Raw genomic sequence first — 21,254 nt, 5'->3', positions numbered from 1 at the left:
ATAGCAGTTTATTCACAGGTGCAAGTTAACTATGGAAAAAAGAACCTGCTTGCTTGGAAAGACAGAATTTACTTTGTCTTTCCAGACAATCAAGCAGAGTTTATAACTGTTTGGTCATTCTCCTTCAGGAAAGCATAATATTGCACTACTTGGGAGTTGGGACTATGAATAAAATCTACCTATTCGCTTGCAAAATACCAGTTGCCAAAATGTTCTGAATGAAGAAAGCTTGTTGGACATAAAACTTACTAAAATAAATTAAAAGTATATGTTAATTAAGCTTTGCTAAGCTGTCTCATGTACTTTAACTGTCAGTGTCTGGAACTGTGGCATATATGGTATGAAGGTCTGAAGGGGCCTTTCACAGTCACAGATAAAAGGATTTAGACCAGATGTTACATTTTGAGAAATCCTCATGCTTCTAATGAGAGTATTGGTATGAAAGTGACATGATGCCACATTTGAATTTTCTGTTAAAAAAACATCATTTTCATTACTTTTGGGTGTGTCCATGCCTAAGTAGAACAAATTTCTCTCTGGACTGTTGCCTTCAGTGAAAGTTTTATCTTGTTCTGAAGGTTCTGAGAAACCTTCAGAGGAAACAACAGACAGAGAGAGACTTTTTCTGGGAGGGTCTTGAAAATATTCAGGTAATATCAGAAATGATTGATTTCCTACTGCCCAAGAAATGCTAGAGAAAGAAGCTGGAAATGAAGACTCAAGGTTCACAAAACTTCTGTCAAAAGGACTGCTTAAATCCTTTGAAGGCTCATAAAGCCCAATTGACATAGAGCCACTTATAATAGTTGCATATTTTACATTACATTGTTCTGACATTTCTCCATTGTTTTCAATATCATGGACATTCTCAGAGAGACTGCCACTATTGAAATGACCACTAGAGCAAGCTGAGTCATGCTCCAAGTCTTGAATGGTTGCAAACAGTGAGTCAACTGCTAGTAATTCTTGTTTATCTTCATTTTTCACTGCTTTATCAATACTGATATCTTCCAATACTATTTCTGGCTCCAGAAGTAGAGGACCAAATGACAATGCTTCAGGATGCTTGAGAAAGAGATGCTCAAAGGTTTCAGGCTAAAAAAACAAGACACATTGTAAAGCTCATTTATCAATTAATGGTCCATACTGAAAAGAAAACAAGAAAAGGGAAAATAAGCAAATGAACATTTTATTATACTTGAATCTGGTTCTTCATTTTCAAAGCCTGATCAATTAAATTTTTGAAATCTCTTTGGGATGGCGGGAGGGGCGGTGGGAGCCAAATTATGGTATTGCATTTAGATGTCACGGGTTATATACAGTATTTCATTTTAAATGAAGTGCACCAACATAAGGCAGACATGTTAAAGTAAAGAAGATATATTTAAATCTGCAAGTTATGATAGCATTTTAGATATTTAATTTTTGTATGCTTCAAAGCAATTGTTTAAACCCAAGTTTTAGAAATAGGTTTTCAGTCTTGTCAATTAAAGAAATTATGCATACATTGCATCTTCCTTTCAGTAAAAATGAGAATAAGAATACAATGGCTCTAAAAATTAACTGATAGATAAAATGAGTGGTAATCAAAATAACTACAAAGCAAAGACCAAAGTCCTTGGGATGATAAATGCTGCAATTCTGTGCACACTTACCGGACAGTAAAACTGACTGAAAATATTTTATTCTGGCCAGTTTATATCCTATCATATAGCTGTGTCTCCAGATATCAGCACTGATTGATATACAGTTTATTAGGTTTTGCTATCCCTTTCCAATTTCCAGAATGAAGTTAAATACATATATTTCTCATGTAGACCACATCAATATATGGTGATATTCCCTAAGTTCAAAGACAGTGTCTATTGTCATACTAAACCCCTACTCTGATCAAATATTGGCAAAATTTTCTGCCTCTTTTGTGAGTAGTTAAGGAGAGTCCCAAAATTGTGGGAGATGCTTTGCATCTCAAAAATATTGCTTCTGTTCCCGTTCCCTAGAAGACATTTCCTTGAGTTCTTTCTTAGTTTAGCTTTAGTGGAGCTAAAATACATTGAAAATGTATTATGCAGCTGACCTTCCATATTTTTGGTTTTTGCTGGAAAATTAGCACACAGTGGTCTAATCCACATCAGGACCAGCATGCATTGAGATGGAAGAGGCCTAAAGGCACATGAGGATTTGATGCAGCTTCTGCAGTGGCAATGCACATTTGTTTCCAAGTTAGTGTCATTGGGTAATCAAGAAAATCATTGCAATTTGAGTTCTAGAAGGCTTGGAGGTGGGTAGCTTTCCCATTCGTAAGAATTTCTATCAGTGGCCCATTCCTGCCTCTGGGGTCCTTGCCCCATCCCACCCCCACCCCTGCACTGGGCTCTAGAGCTCTTGCAGCAATACCAGTTGTCAGCTTTTCTTTGCCACAAACCTGTGTGGGGAAACTAATGTGGGGAATGGGTTGCAGGCTGGAGACTGATTTCTACATTCCCTTGCTGGCCAGCTGGAGAGCGCCCAGGCTAGCTATAGCAGTTCTTGCAAAAGCTTCGGTGGATACAATTGTTGATCTTTGCAAGAATGGTGTTGTGCTGACAGCAGGGAACCTGTACACTGGCCACGTGGAGTACCTTTACTATTTTCAGCTTGCCACAGCCCTATATAGATATACTACTTTAGATATACTGCTGAAGTATGCAGTGCACAGGGAGAGAGAGAGAGAGAAGGGGAGGATTAACAAACATCTGATGATGACAGTTGAAATGGGAGAAAAGGGCCTATACAATGGCAGACCTTCAGAAAGACTGTATTCTCTAAGAGATTCTCTGAGAAGCCCACAGCTAATGTGGCTGAGTCATAAGCATACAGCATTTTATTAAAACAACATTGAAGAGGGATTTTTTTCCTAAGTGTAACTACTTGCACAAATAAATTAAGACATATTTAAATCCCATTCTGTGCTGCTTTCAGAGTTATCCTACTGACAGAGGGACGGACAGACGGATACAACGCTGGGCCCTTTTACAGAATTTCTTCCCAATATTCCGTTGAGTTGGAGAGAATGAAGAGAATTCATGAAAACCTAGTGTGTTAGAGAGATTATTAGCCGACAAAATATAATGCTTTAATTATAAAATAGTTAAATAATTTAATTTAAATTCATCTGCAGGATAATAGGAGAATGAAAAATGGAATCACTTAGATATATGCTATTAATAATTGACTGACTTCCTGTGGAAACTGAAATATATTTGCAAGAGAAGCAACCAAAAGTATCTGTAACATTCTATGTATATGGCTGATATATATATATATATATACACACATGCATACATACAGCATGTGTGTGTGTGTGTATTACACATGCAAATATACACAGGGCAATAAATACCAAGAAAATAGAAAAGCCCTTTTTACTCCTGGACTTCGTGTGTCCATTAACAGGATAATTCTTTGTAAACAGAACAGAATGAGACCAAATCTGCAGCAGGGGGGATTTAGCAAAAGAATGAGTTGGAAAGTTGGTTGTATCAGACTGAGAGTAGTGGAGAAAAGGATTCCAGAAAAAATTCTCCCAATGAATCCCACTCTGAAAGGCAGTTGGACAGCAGGTCAGAATATTGGCCAGCCCTTCACTCCAAGGTCCTCCCTTTGGTGATATGATGCAGAACCGAGTGTATGTGGCCTGCCCCTTGCTTCCCAGTGCACACATATTCACATAGAGATACTCCACTTGAATGCTATGTCAAGCTCTGGGCAGCACAGTTCAAAAAGGACAGTGACAAATTAAATTCACAGAAAGGCTACCGAGGTGGTGAGGGATCTGGAAATCAAGCTTTATGAGGAATTGTTAGACAATCTGGATATGTTTGGCCTGTACAGCTGATGAGTGGAGATTAAAGCAGTCTTCAAATATTTGAGTTGTCACACAGAGGAAGGAGTGGAGTTATTCCCTACTGCTCCAAAGGGATGAGAATCAGTGGAAGTGGGTTTAGGGTAGACATTAGGAGGAACTTCCTAACTCTATAAGCTGTCAGCCCATGAAACAGGCAGCCATGTGAGGAGGAAAACTCTTTGCTATAGGTCTGAAGAGGCTTCAGGCATGACCAATCAGAGATGCTCTGGTGGAGGATTTTCAAACTTTTTCAGGCCACAGAACCTGTAATTTCTTTCTAAACAAATTCCTGGAATCTCTAATCAAGAAGCAAAGCTCTTATGATAGAAAATTGATTGTGTTTGAGTGATCTTTTTCTTTTAGTACTTGAAATTTCTCACAGAACCCTGTCAAGTCCCAGAGCTTAGGGTTCCACAGAAAATAGTTTGAAAAACTGCTTCTATCAGTCTGACTCCCCTTGCAGACACCAGTGGTGTGCACATATCCTTATTAGTTTCCAGGAAGAAAGTGCACATACACAAACACACACACAATACTTTATTACACAGAACACAAACAAATGCCTCCTATGGCCACTGCTGCTAAAGGTGTTGGAGAGAATTCCAGAAACCATTCCCTATCTTGGTCTGTTAAGTATTTATCAAGGAATTGTTTCTGTTGTTCTTGTTTGTGCAGCATTTTTTATAATTTGGAAGAGGATCCAGACTAGGTTTTTGTATGTCTTTCTAGTACAAGGCCACCAGCAGACAGCATGAGTTCAGAGGGGGTCAACAGGATTTTGTTTTTGTGTTAATCTTTCCTTAAAAATGGGGATAGATTTCCTACTCCCTATAATTCTGGTGCACTGCCTGCTTGTGTTTGCCAAGCTTGCCAAAAAGTGAGAATGGACAAAGAGTTCTATTGAGTTTGAGTTTCTATTGATCATCTGCAAATAGACATTGCACCTAAATTAGGAAGAATACTTGTCTTTTGATATAGTTTATTCATATTTCTTTCATATTTTTAGGAAGCTACTTCAAAATCTACAGCTATTTTCCAAGTGCCCTGAACAAATTAGAAATTGGGACAAGGAAAATCATGCTCATTTTATATGTCACTCTCTGTTAATTTGTTAACATTTCCTTTTTATATAACATTCTAATGAAGCAGACAAGCTAAAACAGAAGATAAAATAACTGGAATTAGACTAAATAAAAACTAAAAATATTCAGAAATCAATAAATCTTTCAGAATGTTCATAATTTTCATTTCAAAAATAATTTGAGTATGACTTTAAATGGAGTAGAATAGTCACAGCAAAACAAGTACATGGCCCTTGTATATATTGTGTTTAGCATGAAATTGGACAGTAATGAACGCCATTGTCTCACAGAATATGTTTGTACCTTCTAAATAAGCTTTTAAATATATTTGAGTTGTCAAAGTTTTCATTACATTAAGACTGAAAATTCACAGAATATAACAGATGCCATTAGCATGTGGAACTAGAGTGCATTTTTATAAAATTTTATGCAGCAGTTCTATGCTATTGAACTTCCTGTTTCCCATTCTCTGACTGTAACTCTGGAATAGTTTCTACCAACTAGAGCAGCTATCTCAGTCTTTTTGTCTCTGCCCCCTTACCTAATCATTTTAGGGGGAAAAGCCACTTTGTAATAGTCAGCATGAATGTAATTCATAACTTTTTGTGGTAGCTTCCACCAACAATAATCTGAAATGGTGCAAAGTTCATGACCTTCTGAAAGACACCCAATGGTACCATGCTGCAAACATAGTTATTTTGACACCCAATGACATTATGACAGAATTTCTTTTATTTTGGAAATCTGATAAAATGATTCTCCCACTTTCTCTGGTCACAAATACAGGAGGAATTTCAGAAGGCCATTTATACATTCTTTAAAATAAACTAAATAGGGTTATTTTTCCGGACAATAATTTTCATTCTCTCTTTTAAAACATTTACTATGCTATTCCCTCTTCTTGGCTCAATTCAACTAAGGGCACATCCAAATCATCACCGTTTTCACCTCCCAAGCCCTCTGAAGCAATTTGTAGGCATAACTGTCTTCTCTTCTGCTGATAGGAAGCACAAATACGGCCCTGCCTGAGCTGCTGCAGTCCTCCAGTGCTTTGCAGAAACGTTCCATTTGGGCTGGAGCAGAAATCTGATTAATCTCTTGTCAATGTCATCTTTCTTTCTTTGTCAGGAGCTGCAAAACTATCAAGTCACATTCCTCCCTTTATAACTCATTTCTGTCAGGAATCCGAAGGAGGGGTGAACCAAGAGTTTCCTCCCACAAGAAAACAATCAGCTAATTTCTCCAACCCTGCTGACATTCTAAGAATGTGGAAATCCAGAGCAGCTTTCGAACTGGTAGAGCGGATGTGAAATTGAGAGACTGGATGAACCAGGAAAAACTCAGTGAGGCACCTACACTGAGTGTGTCTTAGGTACATATATGTGGCTATCCTGAACTGATTACTTACAGAGACTCAGCGTATGATGCACTAAGTGAAAAACATGCTCCATAATAAGCATCTCAAAGTGCCTGCTCATTTAAAAAACAAAAATAGTTTAGGAAAAGGTGTAGAGTTAAAGATCCCTTGATGTTACTGGTTTTAAGGACATGGCACTCTATATCTGTCATTCCAAATCAGGCACTGGGAATATCCAGTTATGTACAAAAACAGAATATTCTTTGGCTTAGGTTACTTAATCAGAGTTCTCCAGGGCAACTGAATGTACTAGTGAATACAACATAGTACCCACTGTCCTTGAATCCTCAAGTGTTCCTCTTACACAACAAAACCTGTCCCTGCTGGAAAATAGTGTTCTTAGAATGATATACCATTAGTATAACCTTTGAACAAAATTATTTCCAACACTATTATGTATGAACAAAGTCAGCAGACAATAAAATGATAGGTAAGTAATTCTGTCTTCTGAATTCAAACAGATAATTCTTCTAACAACTTGTATAGGAAGTCTGGGAGCTGGCACAATGGTTCAGCGGGCAGTGACCAAGATTAGACTTCAAAGAATGTCCATTCTCTGTTTAAATGAGATGAAATAAAATTAACAATAAAGATGAGAAAGTAAAGTTTTAATGGAAATGAAAGCTGAAAATAATGTATAAATTTTAAAAAATCATATTCCCCAGTGTTTTCTATGTACCTATTAGGATATGTAATTCAATTTTTATAGTTTCATTCACAAAGTATATAATGGTAAACATCATAAAACTGCCATCTGTGCCATGTAAGAATCACCAAGAAATGCACCAAAGATGTACAGAGAGGAATGAAATGTGGATAGGTGGATTATATCCATTCACAATGCTTTGTAGATGTTATGCCCTGCTCTGCGAGAACTGGGTACTGGGACCATCACACCAGTTTTCTTAAACAACATTAAGGCAGATTCTTCTGCCCTAATGGTTGAAGATCCATGGTTCCAATAGAAATGTTGAATGCTTGCTGCATATTGTTCTAACAGAACATGAAATCTCCATACAGCATATGTGTTATTTTGAGCACTGGAGCTTGTCTTCTTTAATAATAATTTTTAAAAAACTTGGAAGGATTTTTTTAGGACATACATGTTTACTTATGTATGAATGGATACCTACTGAGGTGGATTTATCTTTGTCAATGTACCTGAAAACCCATTGGCAATTTAATGTTAATAATTGGCCTCAGTTTCCAAATACTGTAAATAAAAGACATAAAACAATGAAATGCACTAGAATGGAATTCCATACCTTTTGGAAATTAACTCCTTGTGCCCAGGAACAATTCTTTGGGTTTGGAACATCAACCCACAACAATTTCTTCATTCTGAAAAATTCAGATAAGGAATTGATTTGGTTCAAAGGGTGAACAAAAGCAAATTTGGTGTGGTGGCTAAGGCTGCGGACTAGGACCTGGGAAACCCTGGTTCAAGGCCACCCTCAGCTACAGTATGGAGGCATACTGCATGATTTTGGACCAGTCACTCTCTCTCAGCTCTGTCTTTGCTACAGGGTAGTTGTTGCATGAAAAACTGAAATATACAGTTCTATGTATACTGTCTTTAACAGAAACTTGGGATATACAGTAAATCTAACAAAAGAATGATCAGAAGAATATTACAGCTTCTTGGTTGCTGCAAAAAACACTACAATGCAAACTCTAACAATCTGAAAATAGTCCCTAATTTAATTTTTAAATTTAGTTTATTCTCTCTTCTTCCATTCAAGAGGATGTTCATACAGATTATGCAATGTTCTCCCACTATGAACAGATTCAGCAAATCACTATAAAGGAAAACTTTACCTCTGCTGCAAAATCAACAGTGCTCCAAGCAGCAAAAATGAGCATGAAATCATTAAGGGTAGAATCACATAGAAGTTCACATCATGCTGCTTTTCAATCCCATCTGAAAAAATAATTTATTTTTAAAAGTTATTACCATCACAATCAAAATACACATGCAAGATATTATTTCAGTGCCATTAAATAAAATATTGGGTGAGGATTATTCTAGCACAATATGCCTAGCAAAGTCTCCTAAAATCAAACCTGAATACTATATATATATAGTATTCTTATTATTGAATAAATACAGATATCTTTGCACATACTGTAAGTTATATTTTTCAAGTGATATTCTATGTACAGTGCTAGAAAGTCCCACCAAATTCACCAGGCCTCAAACATAATTAAGAGAGAATAAAATTAAAAGGCTTTCAACCTTGAGCATCTTTATCTTCTCAAAGTTAAATCTTGATCTACTTGAATTAATGTTTTTAAAAAAATATTTAAATAAGACTGGATATATAGTTAAGATTGGATATATAGTTACATTGGTTGGGTAAGTTAGCCATGCATCCCAATTCTATGTATGAGTACTCAAAAAGAAATAGCATTAAATAGCACTAAAAGGCATGAAATACTCCAACAGAAGTATGAAAATGACTATACTCCTGCCCTGCTATTGTAAATAGCAATCACATCCCATTGTACTTGGCAAAATGGTATGTGAAATAGAAACATTCCCATACTCAAAATATCAAATTATTACTATGCTTTTAGCTGCTACGAAGGTTTGGCTGAATCCAGAATAAGAAAGAAGAATAAGAAATCCTTCTCAAATGTTTTTGCATTGGTTGAGAAATCATTTGCAGTACAAATAGTTGAAACAAACAAACAAACAAACAAACAGAAACCTAAAATTAAGACTGAAGCCATATTTCATGACAGTCTAATAGAATTGTTTAGAACTAAAAGGTAATAATTTGCACATACATGCATACACATCACACTGCTGAGATGGGTGGCTCTATAAATCAAATAAACAAACAAACAAATGCTATTCACTGTCAAGATAGGCAATGTTATTCTAAGCACAGAACATGAATAAAAAACAAAAAGCCAAAAGGCATGAGGTAAGAAAAGATAGTTAAATCTAGCTTCCACTACTTCACTGTATTTCTCCACACATTTCTATCCTTGCAAACCATTCTTGTTTCTGTCACTTCCATACATCACTCCATACATTGCCTTTTGTCCTTTGAACTTAGCACCTCGCTTATTTTGAGTATCTTACATACAACCCTGATTTTCTTGGGTTTCTCTTTCCTCTCAATTCAACCTTCTTCCATATTTGTTCTGTAATTAAATCCTCAATCATGCTCTTTATATCACGAAACTGCCTCAACATATTTCTTTTATACTAATCATTCACTTTCGTATTCAATCCACATTCATTCATTATCATCTCTTCTATTTTTTAACACATGCGTCTTACTCCTGCATTCAGCTTATTCAATTTCTTCTCTTACCAAACTCTCATTTCCATATAACAAAGTGGGCAGAAGCATCGTTTACATAACCGTTTTCTTCTGACAAATATTCATTACTCAAAACAGACCGCACACTAATTTTCTACTAGAATTGTCATGTCTGAAAAATTTCTCCATCTATTTTCCCATTGTTAGTACAAATTCTACCAAGTATACAAATTCATCAACCTACTCTAGTTTTTCTCCATGTATGTATAACTTTCAATTATTTAATTGATTTTTCCTGTTAAATACTACTGTCCTGGTCTCTGATATTTTAATTTTCAGATCCATACTCCTTGTTGCATCATACAATTTATCTAACATGGCTGCAGGATCCTTGGGTTCTGAGCAACAACATATCATCTACATAGAAAAATGCATGGACATTCACATTCCCAACTATATGAATTGAGACTGGTGGGGTGAGAACTAACAGTTTTCTCCCACATTAGAGAGAACTGTTATATAAACATACCTCAGCTACCTCCCAAGGCCATCAGAAGACCGGTCAAGGATTCATTAACTGTTGAAGGATGAAAGGAAAAACTCTAGAATCTAAACCCTGGAACACAGATATATATTAAAAGCCTCTGATTTCCTTGTCTGTAACCGGTTAATCAACGGTGGTGTTTCAACAGTTTCAGGCTTCATTCCAGTCTGCCATAAAGAGTCTAAACTAGCCAAGTCATTTTTGAGTATTTTCTACCAAGTCAGGTACTGAGTAAGGAGTTAAGTGGCTGGAGAGCTATGATTAGTCCTGAGGTGTACTTTTACAACAACCAATACACTTCTAATGTCACAAGCATAAACATTCCATTTATTCTCATGCATGCTTTAGTTCCACCATATACTGTTCTTAACATATTCAGCAACTGTCAGCTCCATATTCACACAAAACATTTCATTACTGAAGCCAATTCACTTTCTCATATAGTTCCTCTAAATCAGCAAACCTGAAAATAAACTATCTCATCTTCATACATTTTTCAATGACCTGCTGAAGAGCAAAAATCTGATCTGCAGAGCCCCTGCTCAGTATAAAGCTGCACTGTACTTCCCACATTTTGCCTATTATCACACTCTCACTCTTTCAATCAGAATTCAGTTAAACACTTTCCCAGGCACATTTAACAGATCAGTACCTCAGTAGTTTTTAAATATATTCCAGATACCTTTCCTTTTGTATAGGAAAACAATAATGCAATCATTATGCACAGATTACAGTCTTCACACACATTAAATAAGTCACACAGCCATATCATAAGAAAACCATATCCACACCTTAACTTACTTTTTAACATTATTAGCCTCATTATTTGTCAACATTCTCACCACATTTATAATTTCCTTTTCATCATTTTTTTCTTGGATACTACATTTATGGCATTTGTTTTAATTCCATTTTTGATACCTAATTATCATTTCCACATAGATCTCTAAAATACTCCTAGCATTCCCTCTCGTTAGTTTCATCCCAAAGCATCTAACCACTTTTAATTCCATTTACTTTGCTGGAGACTCTTTAACTCTTTTCACTTCCAAGACAATTTTTAAATTGCCACCAAAATTACTTTGTTTTTCTCTGTCCCTTTTGATCTTAACCATTCCTTGCTCTCATTGACTACATTCTTTACCACTCTTTTTCTCTATATACTATATTTCTATCATCCTCATTTTTTGCCTGTCATTCTCTTATATGCACTTTTTCTCATTCACATCCTCTTTCACTGTATCACTTCACTAAGCATCCTTTTTTATACTTCCCATTAGCATTAACACTGTATAACTGATGGAGAATGAATATCCTTCCAATTTTTTGGTATTATTTTTTTGTGATCATATTAACATGAAATACCCACATTGCCACAGAAATTCAGTGAAGTTAACTTGATTGCAATACTGAAATATATGGGTTAAAATAAATGGAAAAAGGAATAAAACCATAATTATTTTGAGGATCTACTATCAACCATGGGGGGGGGGGAGGAGACACTCAGGAATCAGCTTGATCAATATTTTTCTTCAGAGAATAGAGAAAGCCACAACAGAATTAGCATTCCTCATCTTGTTCCTAACTAATATGGAATACTTAGTATATAAAGTAAAAAAAAATGAGAATATTGGCCTGGGGGCAGGAAATGTAGTGTGGTAAAACACATTATCTTAGACTTCAAGAATGTAAAAACTCTTAATTATATATACGACTCCACAGTAGTAGAAACTAATGGGAAAAGGTTGCAAAGATGAATGGAAATTCCTGAAAACTGAGATTCTAAAAGAACAATTGTAAATAATTGCAATGAAGAAATAAAAAGGAAGGGAACAGAAGATGCCAGTGTGGCTGCACATAAAGTTTAGTGAAAAATCTGAAAATAAGAAAAGGCACATATAAGAGGTAGAATGGGAGACATATTACCAAGGAACAGTGCACACATAGCCTAGATTTGTAGAGAGATGTCAGGAAAAAAACAGACCAGAATGTACTGAGGCTAGCAAAAGGGCCTATTTAGAGATGTTCAGAGTAACAAAGAAAACGATCAATATACCAGCTGCTCATTGAGGAGGGCAGAACAGATAACAAAGAAAAGGCAGAACTACTTAAATCCTATTTTGGTCCCATCTTCTCAGAGAAGATATGCATTCAACTAGGCAATTGTGAAGAGTAGACTGAAGGAACAGCATTTCAGCTTCAGTTTAATCAAAATAGTCAGGGAATACTTACTGTCCGTGAATGAATTCAAATTTCCATATGAATTGCATCTTAGAGTACTGAAGGAAGTCTGTTTCCTGTTATGTTCTATATTTAATAGCCAATATCAGGCTCACTATATTTCTTCTTGTGGTATTTGAAACACTAAGTACAATTAGCCACTCCCTTTTTAATTAAAAAAAAAAGGCATGGAAGAAAAAGGCATTTTCCTGTGGGGATTTAAGCCATGAATCATACATACAGTATGATTAATATATTTTCTTTTGTTGCTGCCTGGTGATGTATCTTTCTTCAGATGGGGACAAGGTGGAGAATGCAGTCCAATACAGTAGACTTACTAATATGTTTTTGGCTGCTTTAACACCCAACAATCTTAGCTGTGTCTATGGCTGCCATCTTGTGAGTTGGAGGAAGTATGACAGTATGTCAGACATGATAGATAAGCAACTTGCATGATAAATACTTGACCTGTTCCCACATGTGCATGTTTGTCACATGCATGATCCTTTGTAGCCTGAGCTGCAGCAAAATCATTAATAACATAATCCCTTTTAAACCATTTGTATTTTCTAAGCAGCTTTTACACTCTCTCTACTACCATAACTGGAATATAAACATACTGTGTTAAAAGTCTACAAAAATATTTTTAAAATGCATTCATTGATGTTATGAAGCATCTCCAATGTATTATCTATATTCTCATTACTATTTAAGAAGTTCTATCTAAGATAATATTTTACTAAATTCACCTTTGGAAAATCCTTCTGTTATTGCAGGTTTTGTCACTCCTTCATTAATGACTGGATATAAACTAAATCTGTATTTCTCAATGAGAATGAAGTTATCTGGAATAAAACAATAAAGTTTAATTTACAAATACCAGCACGTGTGAGCAATTTCCAGTCCGTCAGATTCAGAGAAGAGACTGAACCTCACAGCTACAGAAAGTCAAGCACAGCAATCTGAGGCTTAACAGGTTTGGAAAACTGGCACCTTCCTATATTCTATTGCTTTGACATGGAGAGCTAAGAATAGCTGCTTAAAATCATAAAAGAATAAAAAGTTACTACATATAACAATACTCATATTCTTACATCTCCCACAATTTAAGTTGAGGCAACCTGCAGCTGCCTCACCCCTTATTTGTGGTTCCTCAGCATTGCAAGATCATGCTGCCAAAGAAAATTCAGTGGAAACAGCAGATTTTCAGCAATATATTTTTTTCTTTCTCTTCAAACATCAAGGTCAGCATACGTGTAGAGGCTTTTAGAGACAAATCACATTTTGTATTTCCATCCTTAAAATCCAACATGTGGTCCAATTGGGCTGTTTTTAGAGTGTTTTAAGAGGCCTCTTGCACACATTCACACACTTTAAAAATGCAAACAGAAGGCAGGCAGGCAGGCAGGCAGCCAATCCCTTTCCATGATGCTACCATACCATCATAAGGCCTCCAGTGGCTCTCCAATTTGTTTGGAGAACAAGTTGGGTTCCCTAACCTGAGCGGAGGTACCCACCCTTTCTTAAGATATATTATGTCAAAGACAAGTTGGCAAACTTAATTTCATGCTTTAGCAGAGCTTTCCTACAGATGGATGCAGGGATATCTACCAGCACAGGAACAGGTTCATCCTATATTCTTCCACGTTCACAAAGCAAAAAGCATGTGAACAGTACACCATTTCTGCATCTTCCTTTAGTTTTTTTTTTCTTTAAACTGTTTCCTTCTTAGTGATTTAAATGCAAGGAAATGAAATAAGGACACTCCAGAACTGGTGTACTTTCTTATTTCTTCTTCTCGCCGCAGGCTTCTATATTCAAAGCCTCTTTTTGCACTTTTGTTTGCTTGTTCTGTTCATCAGTACTGGGTTTCTGATGTCTGTAAATCGTCAGCTACAGACATTTCTGCAGCCTTACTAAGAAGGTCTGAGAAGCTCGATTTGCTTAAAGCTTCAGAGACTGCCTGTCCCAGGTAAATTCTGCCCACCCAACTGGAGTAAACAGAAAGCACCCGCTGAAAGTCTCTTCCAATCAGAAGGTATTATGCGAGGCGGCACAAAGATGAACTTTCTCAGTGGCTGTTCCCCTCCTGTGGAGCAGTTTATCTGCCCCAGGCAAGAATGGCCCCCTTTCTTTCAACCTTTTAGAGGACAGTTAAAACCTGCCTATTTTGGACGGCCTCTGAAGATTAACAGATGTAGTCTACACGATGATATTGTTATTGTTATTAATATGGCTTATCTTGTACTTTATTGCATAATTATAATAATCTATTATAATCTAATCTGTAGATTATAACAGATTATAACTGCCTAGAGCCTCTGGAGTGAGGCAGTTTATAGTTTTTAAAAATAAATACAATTATATTAAATTTATAGCATAAAACAAACACTGGACCTGACACTTAATTTTATGTCTGTAAATGATGTTCACAACAGCATAAATAAGTGTTGTTTTTCAGTCCGTTCAGTTCCTTCTACTTAAAGAAGAAAGTACTGAATTCCAGTGGGGACATGGAGGACTGAGCAGCTGTGCCTGTGGGCTCAGTGAGCAGAACTGAGGATGTGGTAGTTTTTTCAGGCTCAGGCAGGTTTTTCCTGAAGCCCAGGAGTGTTTTTTTGGAAAAAGGAAAACTGCTGGAATCACCCCATCTGTCCTCCAGATGGCTGCTTGCAGCCAGATCACAAACAGTGTTCGTGGGAGGCTGGGACGTCACCGTTTCCAAGCCATGCTGTAGGCTTAAAGGGACACTAAGACCTGCCACCCCATTTCTAAATCACTCAATTTATAGTTCGTGTACCCTAAGAGAGGCTTTCTACAGCAAGGAAAAGCGGGTTCTCTTAGTGCTTATCATTATTTTGGGGATTAATTTCTTTAAAATTCTTAAGTTTTGGACTTTGTTTTCCATCCAAATATTAAGGAGGATTGAGAGTAAATAATTGTCTCCCTATTATTATTTTTGTACTAAATTTGAAGATATTAGCATTTTCCTACATGTTGAATTGGCTCTTTTGAAATTTCAGTTTTCTGCTTCTTTCCCTGTCTGCATATCTCACTTTTGCTTGTGTAAACACATTCTGGAATTCTTTCATATCTTCGACTTTCACTGGTTAAGCTCCTAGAGGGTGCCATAATCTACTGCTTGAGACATGGAGGAGTTTAAACAGACTTTCTCTGACTTGCACCCAGATTTTAAACAGATTCTTTTTTATTCCTGTCAAGTTTTTATGCAAGGCATTCAGGACACTGTGGAAAATATGAGGTCTAAAATGTGTCATCTGGTTGGGGATGTCGTAAACTGAGAAATTTAGCAGTGACTGAAATGTCTCTTCTAAGAGTGAGATCAGGGCTTCTGTTGAAGTGCTGGATGAAGATCCGATAGTCGAGTTGGAGATATTAAAGGGAGAGACCGAGTTGCAAGCCATAAGTGAAACTGATTTTCTGATGGAATGCCATGGAAAAGAAGGAGTTATTATGCATGGGAGGTTTCGTGAAGAGAACTCGGAGTTTTTGAGTGGTGCAGTTGGGCTGTTTGTTTTTTTAAGAAAAAAGCTCTCTGCATATTGTGGGGATATGTAAATGCTCCTGTTTATTTTGAAGTGGGATAAGGTTTAAGAATATTTATCTGGATTGCTTTTAGGGTTTGTCTGATTTCATTTATCTTCAGCGATTTGGATTAAGATTATTAAGGTATAATTAAAAAAATGTTTGGGTTTGGGTTTAATATGATTAAGATTGTTAAAAATGTATTATCAAATATAACAGCAGACAATTCATATGATTTTTAGTTTGATCTTTATTATAGTAGACAGTAATGTATAGAATAGTAGTAGGAAGGAAATAAATAAATGTTGTCTTTGTGGGGGAAGTTGATTAGGAGATATATAGATATAGGTATAGATATAGATATGGATATAGATATAGTATATATTTCTTTTAATATAAGGGGAGGGAGCAATTATATTTAGTGATTTTTATAATGTGCCAATGGAATGATTTATAGAAATAATGTGATTTTGGTTTAATATAGAGTAAGAGATCAATTATGGAAAATTGTATATCCTTACTGTTAAAAGTCAGAAGTCACCTCTTTTTGTAATTTTGAAAATTTCTCTTGTGGTTCTACACTTCTTTAGTTTTTTTCTTTGTAGTTTTTTGTTTTTCTGTAGTTTTTATCTTTGCTTAAACTTAATAAAATTCTTATAAAAAAAAGAAAAGAAAAAAGTACTATTCTTTTAGAATAATATACTGCACATTTTGAAAAACATTTTACTGAAAGATTCTTCCTGTGAAATATAGATTATATATTTAGATAGATAAAAATAGATATATTTTATTATTTCCTTTCATTGTCTGACCATCCATGTTGTATGCTTATGACATTTAGGAATTTAGAAAGGAAGGGGAAAATAATGTTAATGTAGATTACGGTAGTTTGCTCATATATTACACAACCTATTTTGAATCCTGTTAATATGATTTTTTAAGGAATTGTCATTCTTCATTGGTTTTCATGTAAATCATTTTATACACTCAAAATTCCTTATCTTTCTATGTTTTATCTCATGTCCAGTTTATTTTTTTTCCAACTTAAGTAGTGTTGTAGCACAAGAGAAACAGAAGTACTGTATATGCTTTCGTATTCAGACTCACCAAATATATGATGCCTCCTGACATTGGAAGGAACTGTTATCCATTTAATTTGTTCTTCTCCATTTAGATTGGTCCATTCAATTACAAAGGATGTAACAACATAATCCATAGGTAAAAGTGTCCAGGACATTATTACACAGCTGCTGTTCATTGGGTAGATATTCAGAGACTGCACAATGTTTACTAGGTCAAACCAACCAACAAACAAAAAATTGGTAATTGGATAGAAAATTGCATAAAAGTTGAAAGAGAATTCATCCAACCTCTTAAAGAAGAAAATACAAAATTACTTCATTTTACTTTGTAGATTAGAAATATTGTAAACTTCATAAGGAAAGAAAGGAATAATATTACTAGATTGCAAATTATTTGTAGAAACAAGTTTATTTGTAGAAATAAGCAATACAGGTAAATCTATTTTGGATAAAGCATTATCAAATTTAGATCAGCAAACACAATTTTAGTCTCCCAGGCCACATGTCCAAAAAGTTGTACTTCATTAATTTTTGTAATGGAATGGGTATTAAAAACATAATTATAGCCTAATTATAGTCAACAATGTTCAAACTATCGAACAGTAGCACTCATTTCACATGCCAGTAAGGTAATGCTCAAGATCCTGCAAGGTAGACTTCAGCAATTCATGGAGCGAGAATTCCCAGATGTACAAGCTGGGTTTAGAAAAGGCAGAGGAACTAGGGACCAAATTGCCAATATCCGATGGATAATGGAAAAAGCCAGGGAGTTTCAGAAAAACATCTATTACTGTTTTATTGACTATTCTAAAGCCTTTGACTGTGTGGACCATCACAAATTGTGGCAAGTTCTTAGCGGTATGGGGATACCAAGTCATCTTGTCTGCCTCCTGAAGAATCTGTATAACGACCAAGTAGCAACAGTAAGAACAGACCATGGAACAACGGACTGGTTTAAGATTGGGAAAGGAGTACGGCAGGGCTGTATACTCTCGCCCTACCTATTCAACTTGTACGCAGAACACTTCATGCGACATGCTGGGCTTGAGGAATCCAAGGCTGGAGTTAAAATCGCTGGAAGAAACATTAACAATCTCAGATATGCAGATGATACCACTTTGATGGCTGAAAGCAAAGAGGAACTGAGGAGCCTTATGATGAAGGTGAAAGAAGAAAGTGCAAAAGCTGGCTTGCAGCTAAACCTCAAAAAAACCAAGATTATGGCAACCAGCTTGATTGATAACTGGCAAACAGAGGGAGAAAATGTCGAAGCAGTGAAAGACTTTGTATTTCTAGGTGCGAAGATTACTGCGGATGCTGACTGCAGTCAGGAAATCAGAAGACGCTTAATCCTTGGGAGAAGAGCAATGACAAATCTCGATAAAATAGTTAAGAGCAGAGACATCACACTGACAACAAAGGCCCGCATAGTTAAAGCAATGGTGTTCCCTGTAGTAACATATGGCTGCGAGAGCTGGACCATAAGGAAGGCTGAGAGGAGGAAGATAGATGCTTTTGAACTGTGGTGTTGGAGGAAAATTCTGAGAGTGCCTTGGACTGCAAGAAGATCAAACCAGTCCATACTCCAGGAAATAAAGCCAGACTGCTCACTTGAGGGAATGATATTAAAGGCAAAATTGAAATACTTTGGCCACATAATGAGAAGACAGGACACCTTGGAGAAGATGCTGATGCTAGGGAGAGTGGAAGGCAAAAGGAAGAGGGGCCGACCAAGGGCAAGATGGATGGATGATATTCTAGAGGTGACGGACTCGTCCCTGGGGGAGCTGGGGGTGTTGACGACCAACAGGAAGCTCTGGCGTGGGCTGGTCCATGAAGTCACGAAGAGTCAGAAGCGACTAAACGAATAAACAACAACATAGTCAAGAATATTTAGTGTTCATTAAATATAAAGGTAAAGGGAATGCAGTTTTGTAAATCAAACGTAGTTCCTTGCCTTGGCCCCATCCACTATTGTCAACCATATCAAAATGGTAGGTGCAACTCGGCAATCAAATCCATGCTTGGTAAAAAGGGGCACAACGTTAATCACCCAGTTGCACCCACCATTTTAATGTACTGATGCCCCCTGTGGACACTCTTGTATCTAATTTTGGACTGTGGCTTCTACTTACCACCCAAAGGACACATATGGTTCTTAGCTAAATACCTTCTTTATTTAAAAGTAATACATTTAAATGGTTGTGGGGGAGCAATTATCCAAAAGAGTTACTCTTACCTGTGCTTATTTGTTGTGACAGAGTTAAAATAAAATTCACAGAGGAAGTTCCAATTGAGTTGATGGCTAGAATTTTAACAGAATGTCTATCTTCTGACCATGAAAAAGTATAAGTAGCGTCATTTTCTACATAGTCAGACCAAGTAATGTTTTCTGAAGTATTATGCTCTACCACATAGTCTAGAACACTGCATAAAGAAAGGTTCTTCATCAATGGCTGTAAAAAAAATACATATATATTAGATATTTTGGTTTGGGGTTGAGGCTAAATTTCAGATTTTTTTAATAATATAGGGACAGGTATTTTATTCATTTTATAATCAAATATATTTTTCCTACAAATACTAAGGAGATTCACTTTCATTGCCTTATATAGTAAATTAGGTCAGAAATTAAATTAATTTGCTAAGCAATCAAGATTGTGTTTTAAACTGATTTTTCCAAAGTGCACTGAAGGTTTTTAAAGTTTGAAAGCAATTAGATGGATTTCTAGTTTAGTAAACTAACTTTTCTGGTTCCATATTTCTAAGAATTCTCATTGGAAACACTTGTTAGTTTAGACTGACAGACTGTTTTTGTTTAAGGCATTGGGTGAAATCCAGTGGCATGGGAACAGATTTGTGCTTGTACAAGAGAACTTTCTCTCCTCCCTGCAACAGCCAATGTATCTTCAAGATCTCATCTTTGGGCCTAGAAATCCTTTGGAACAGATTTGAAATCATGTGGGATCTTGCAAGGAGGAGGGAGAACTGTTTGGCTTTTGGTTCTATTTGCATAAACTGCTGACATTGCAAGTACAGTTGTGCCTGTTCAAGTTTTTTAAAAGTTGTGGGTTTCCCTGATCCACCAAAGAACCTTGCTGTAAATCTTTGATGTGCTGATTTTGTTAATAATTAATTTGTTTGGATCATGTATCCTTGAAAGGCAATGAAAACCTGCATTATGCCTAGAACAAGTAGAAATGTAAAAAATTCCACCTTGAATTCCTTTGAAAACAAATTTAGAAATTCTTATTCTGAGACAACGTCTAGCATTAAAGCCTACTAGGGTTTATTTTCCTGAATCAAAGCTTAATCAGAAAATATTCCTGGAAAAAGATACATTTCTGAAAGTTTCATGTAAACAACAATTACATTTTTAAAAGTGGTTACATTGTGGAACTTCACATTTTAAAAGACTGCCTCTTTTTCGTTTAAAAAAAAGGTTCTTGGTTAATATATGTTAATAATGATGTAAATCAGGCTAATGTATAAAATGTCTTTATATTTTTTTAACTAATTGAAAAAGAAAGCCAAATCAGAATACTATCCTACCAGTGTAGACAGTAAAGGGATTGCATTTTTAGCTAGTTTAATATTCCTAATTGCAAGACACAATAGGAGCATTACAAAAACGAAACTAGATGTTGAATTATCTTATTTTTCTTCAATAATTACCTTCCAAAGCAGAGTGACATTTTTCTGGTTCCTCATGGGATCTTCATTAATAACTCTCCAGAATTCAGGTCCTCTCAAAGGAGCTGGGGAAAAAAAATGTATATTTCAAAATGCTTATATACATGCAGTTTGAAGAAGAAAAAAAGTAGGTAGCCAAAAGCATATAGGCAATGTACTGACCTTTGATATCCTTAACAACTGTATAAGCAGATTTGCTCCAATCGCTCCAATAGCCAACTCCTTCAGTCATACTGCAGCGTACCTGAACAATGTAAATTATACACGGATCCTGTACAGCAATACTTGTAGAGGTGACCGATACAGTAGAAACTTCCTGAATCTGTAAAAAAAGCAAGCATGCCTAAACAAATTAATAAATAAAATCATTTCTGAGTGACTAAAGCCAAGATTGAATATCTGCTCCGAATCTAGAGAAAAGGAACACATTAAAATTGTTCTTTTTCCTCCCAAGACAAACCAGATTTTAATGTGTTCCTTTTCTCTAGATTCGGAGCAGATAAAACTGA

The 21,254-nt window shown here is 36.0% G+C and overlaps 1 protein-coding gene across 1 annotated transcript in view; it reads right to left on the bottom strand.

Moving 5' to 3' along the window:
* Positions 1-285: 285 nt before the first annotated feature.
* LEPR (leptin receptor) overlaps positions 286-21,254 on the bottom strand; it is a 55,375-nt gene continuing 34,406 nt past the window's right edge. The window contains exons 11-18 of the mRNA XM_063299856.1: positions 20,908-21,067; positions 20,728-20,810; positions 19,292-19,508; positions 17,078-17,260; positions 13,165-13,269; positions 8,204-8,306; positions 7,651-7,726; positions 286-1,095 (exon numbers count right to left, since the gene is read on the bottom strand). Of these exons, the coding sequence (XP_063155926.1) occupies positions 286-1,095; positions 7,651-7,726; positions 8,204-8,306; positions 13,165-13,269; positions 17,078-17,260; positions 19,292-19,508; positions 20,728-20,810; positions 20,908-21,067 (1,737 nt within the window). The remainder of the gene's footprint in view (positions 1,096-7,650; positions 7,727-8,203; positions 8,307-13,164; positions 13,270-17,077; positions 17,261-19,291; positions 19,509-20,727; positions 20,811-20,907; positions 21,068-21,254) is intronic.

Source organism: Candoia aspera, chromosome 3 (genome assembly GCF_035149785.1).
Source record: "Candoia aspera isolate rCanAsp1 chromosome 3, rCanAsp1.hap2, whole genome shotgun sequence".
NCBI lineage: Eukaryota > Metazoa > Chordata > Lepidosauria > Squamata > Boidae > Candoia > Candoia aspera.
This window is presented reverse-complemented; position numbering and strand designations above follow the sequence as displayed.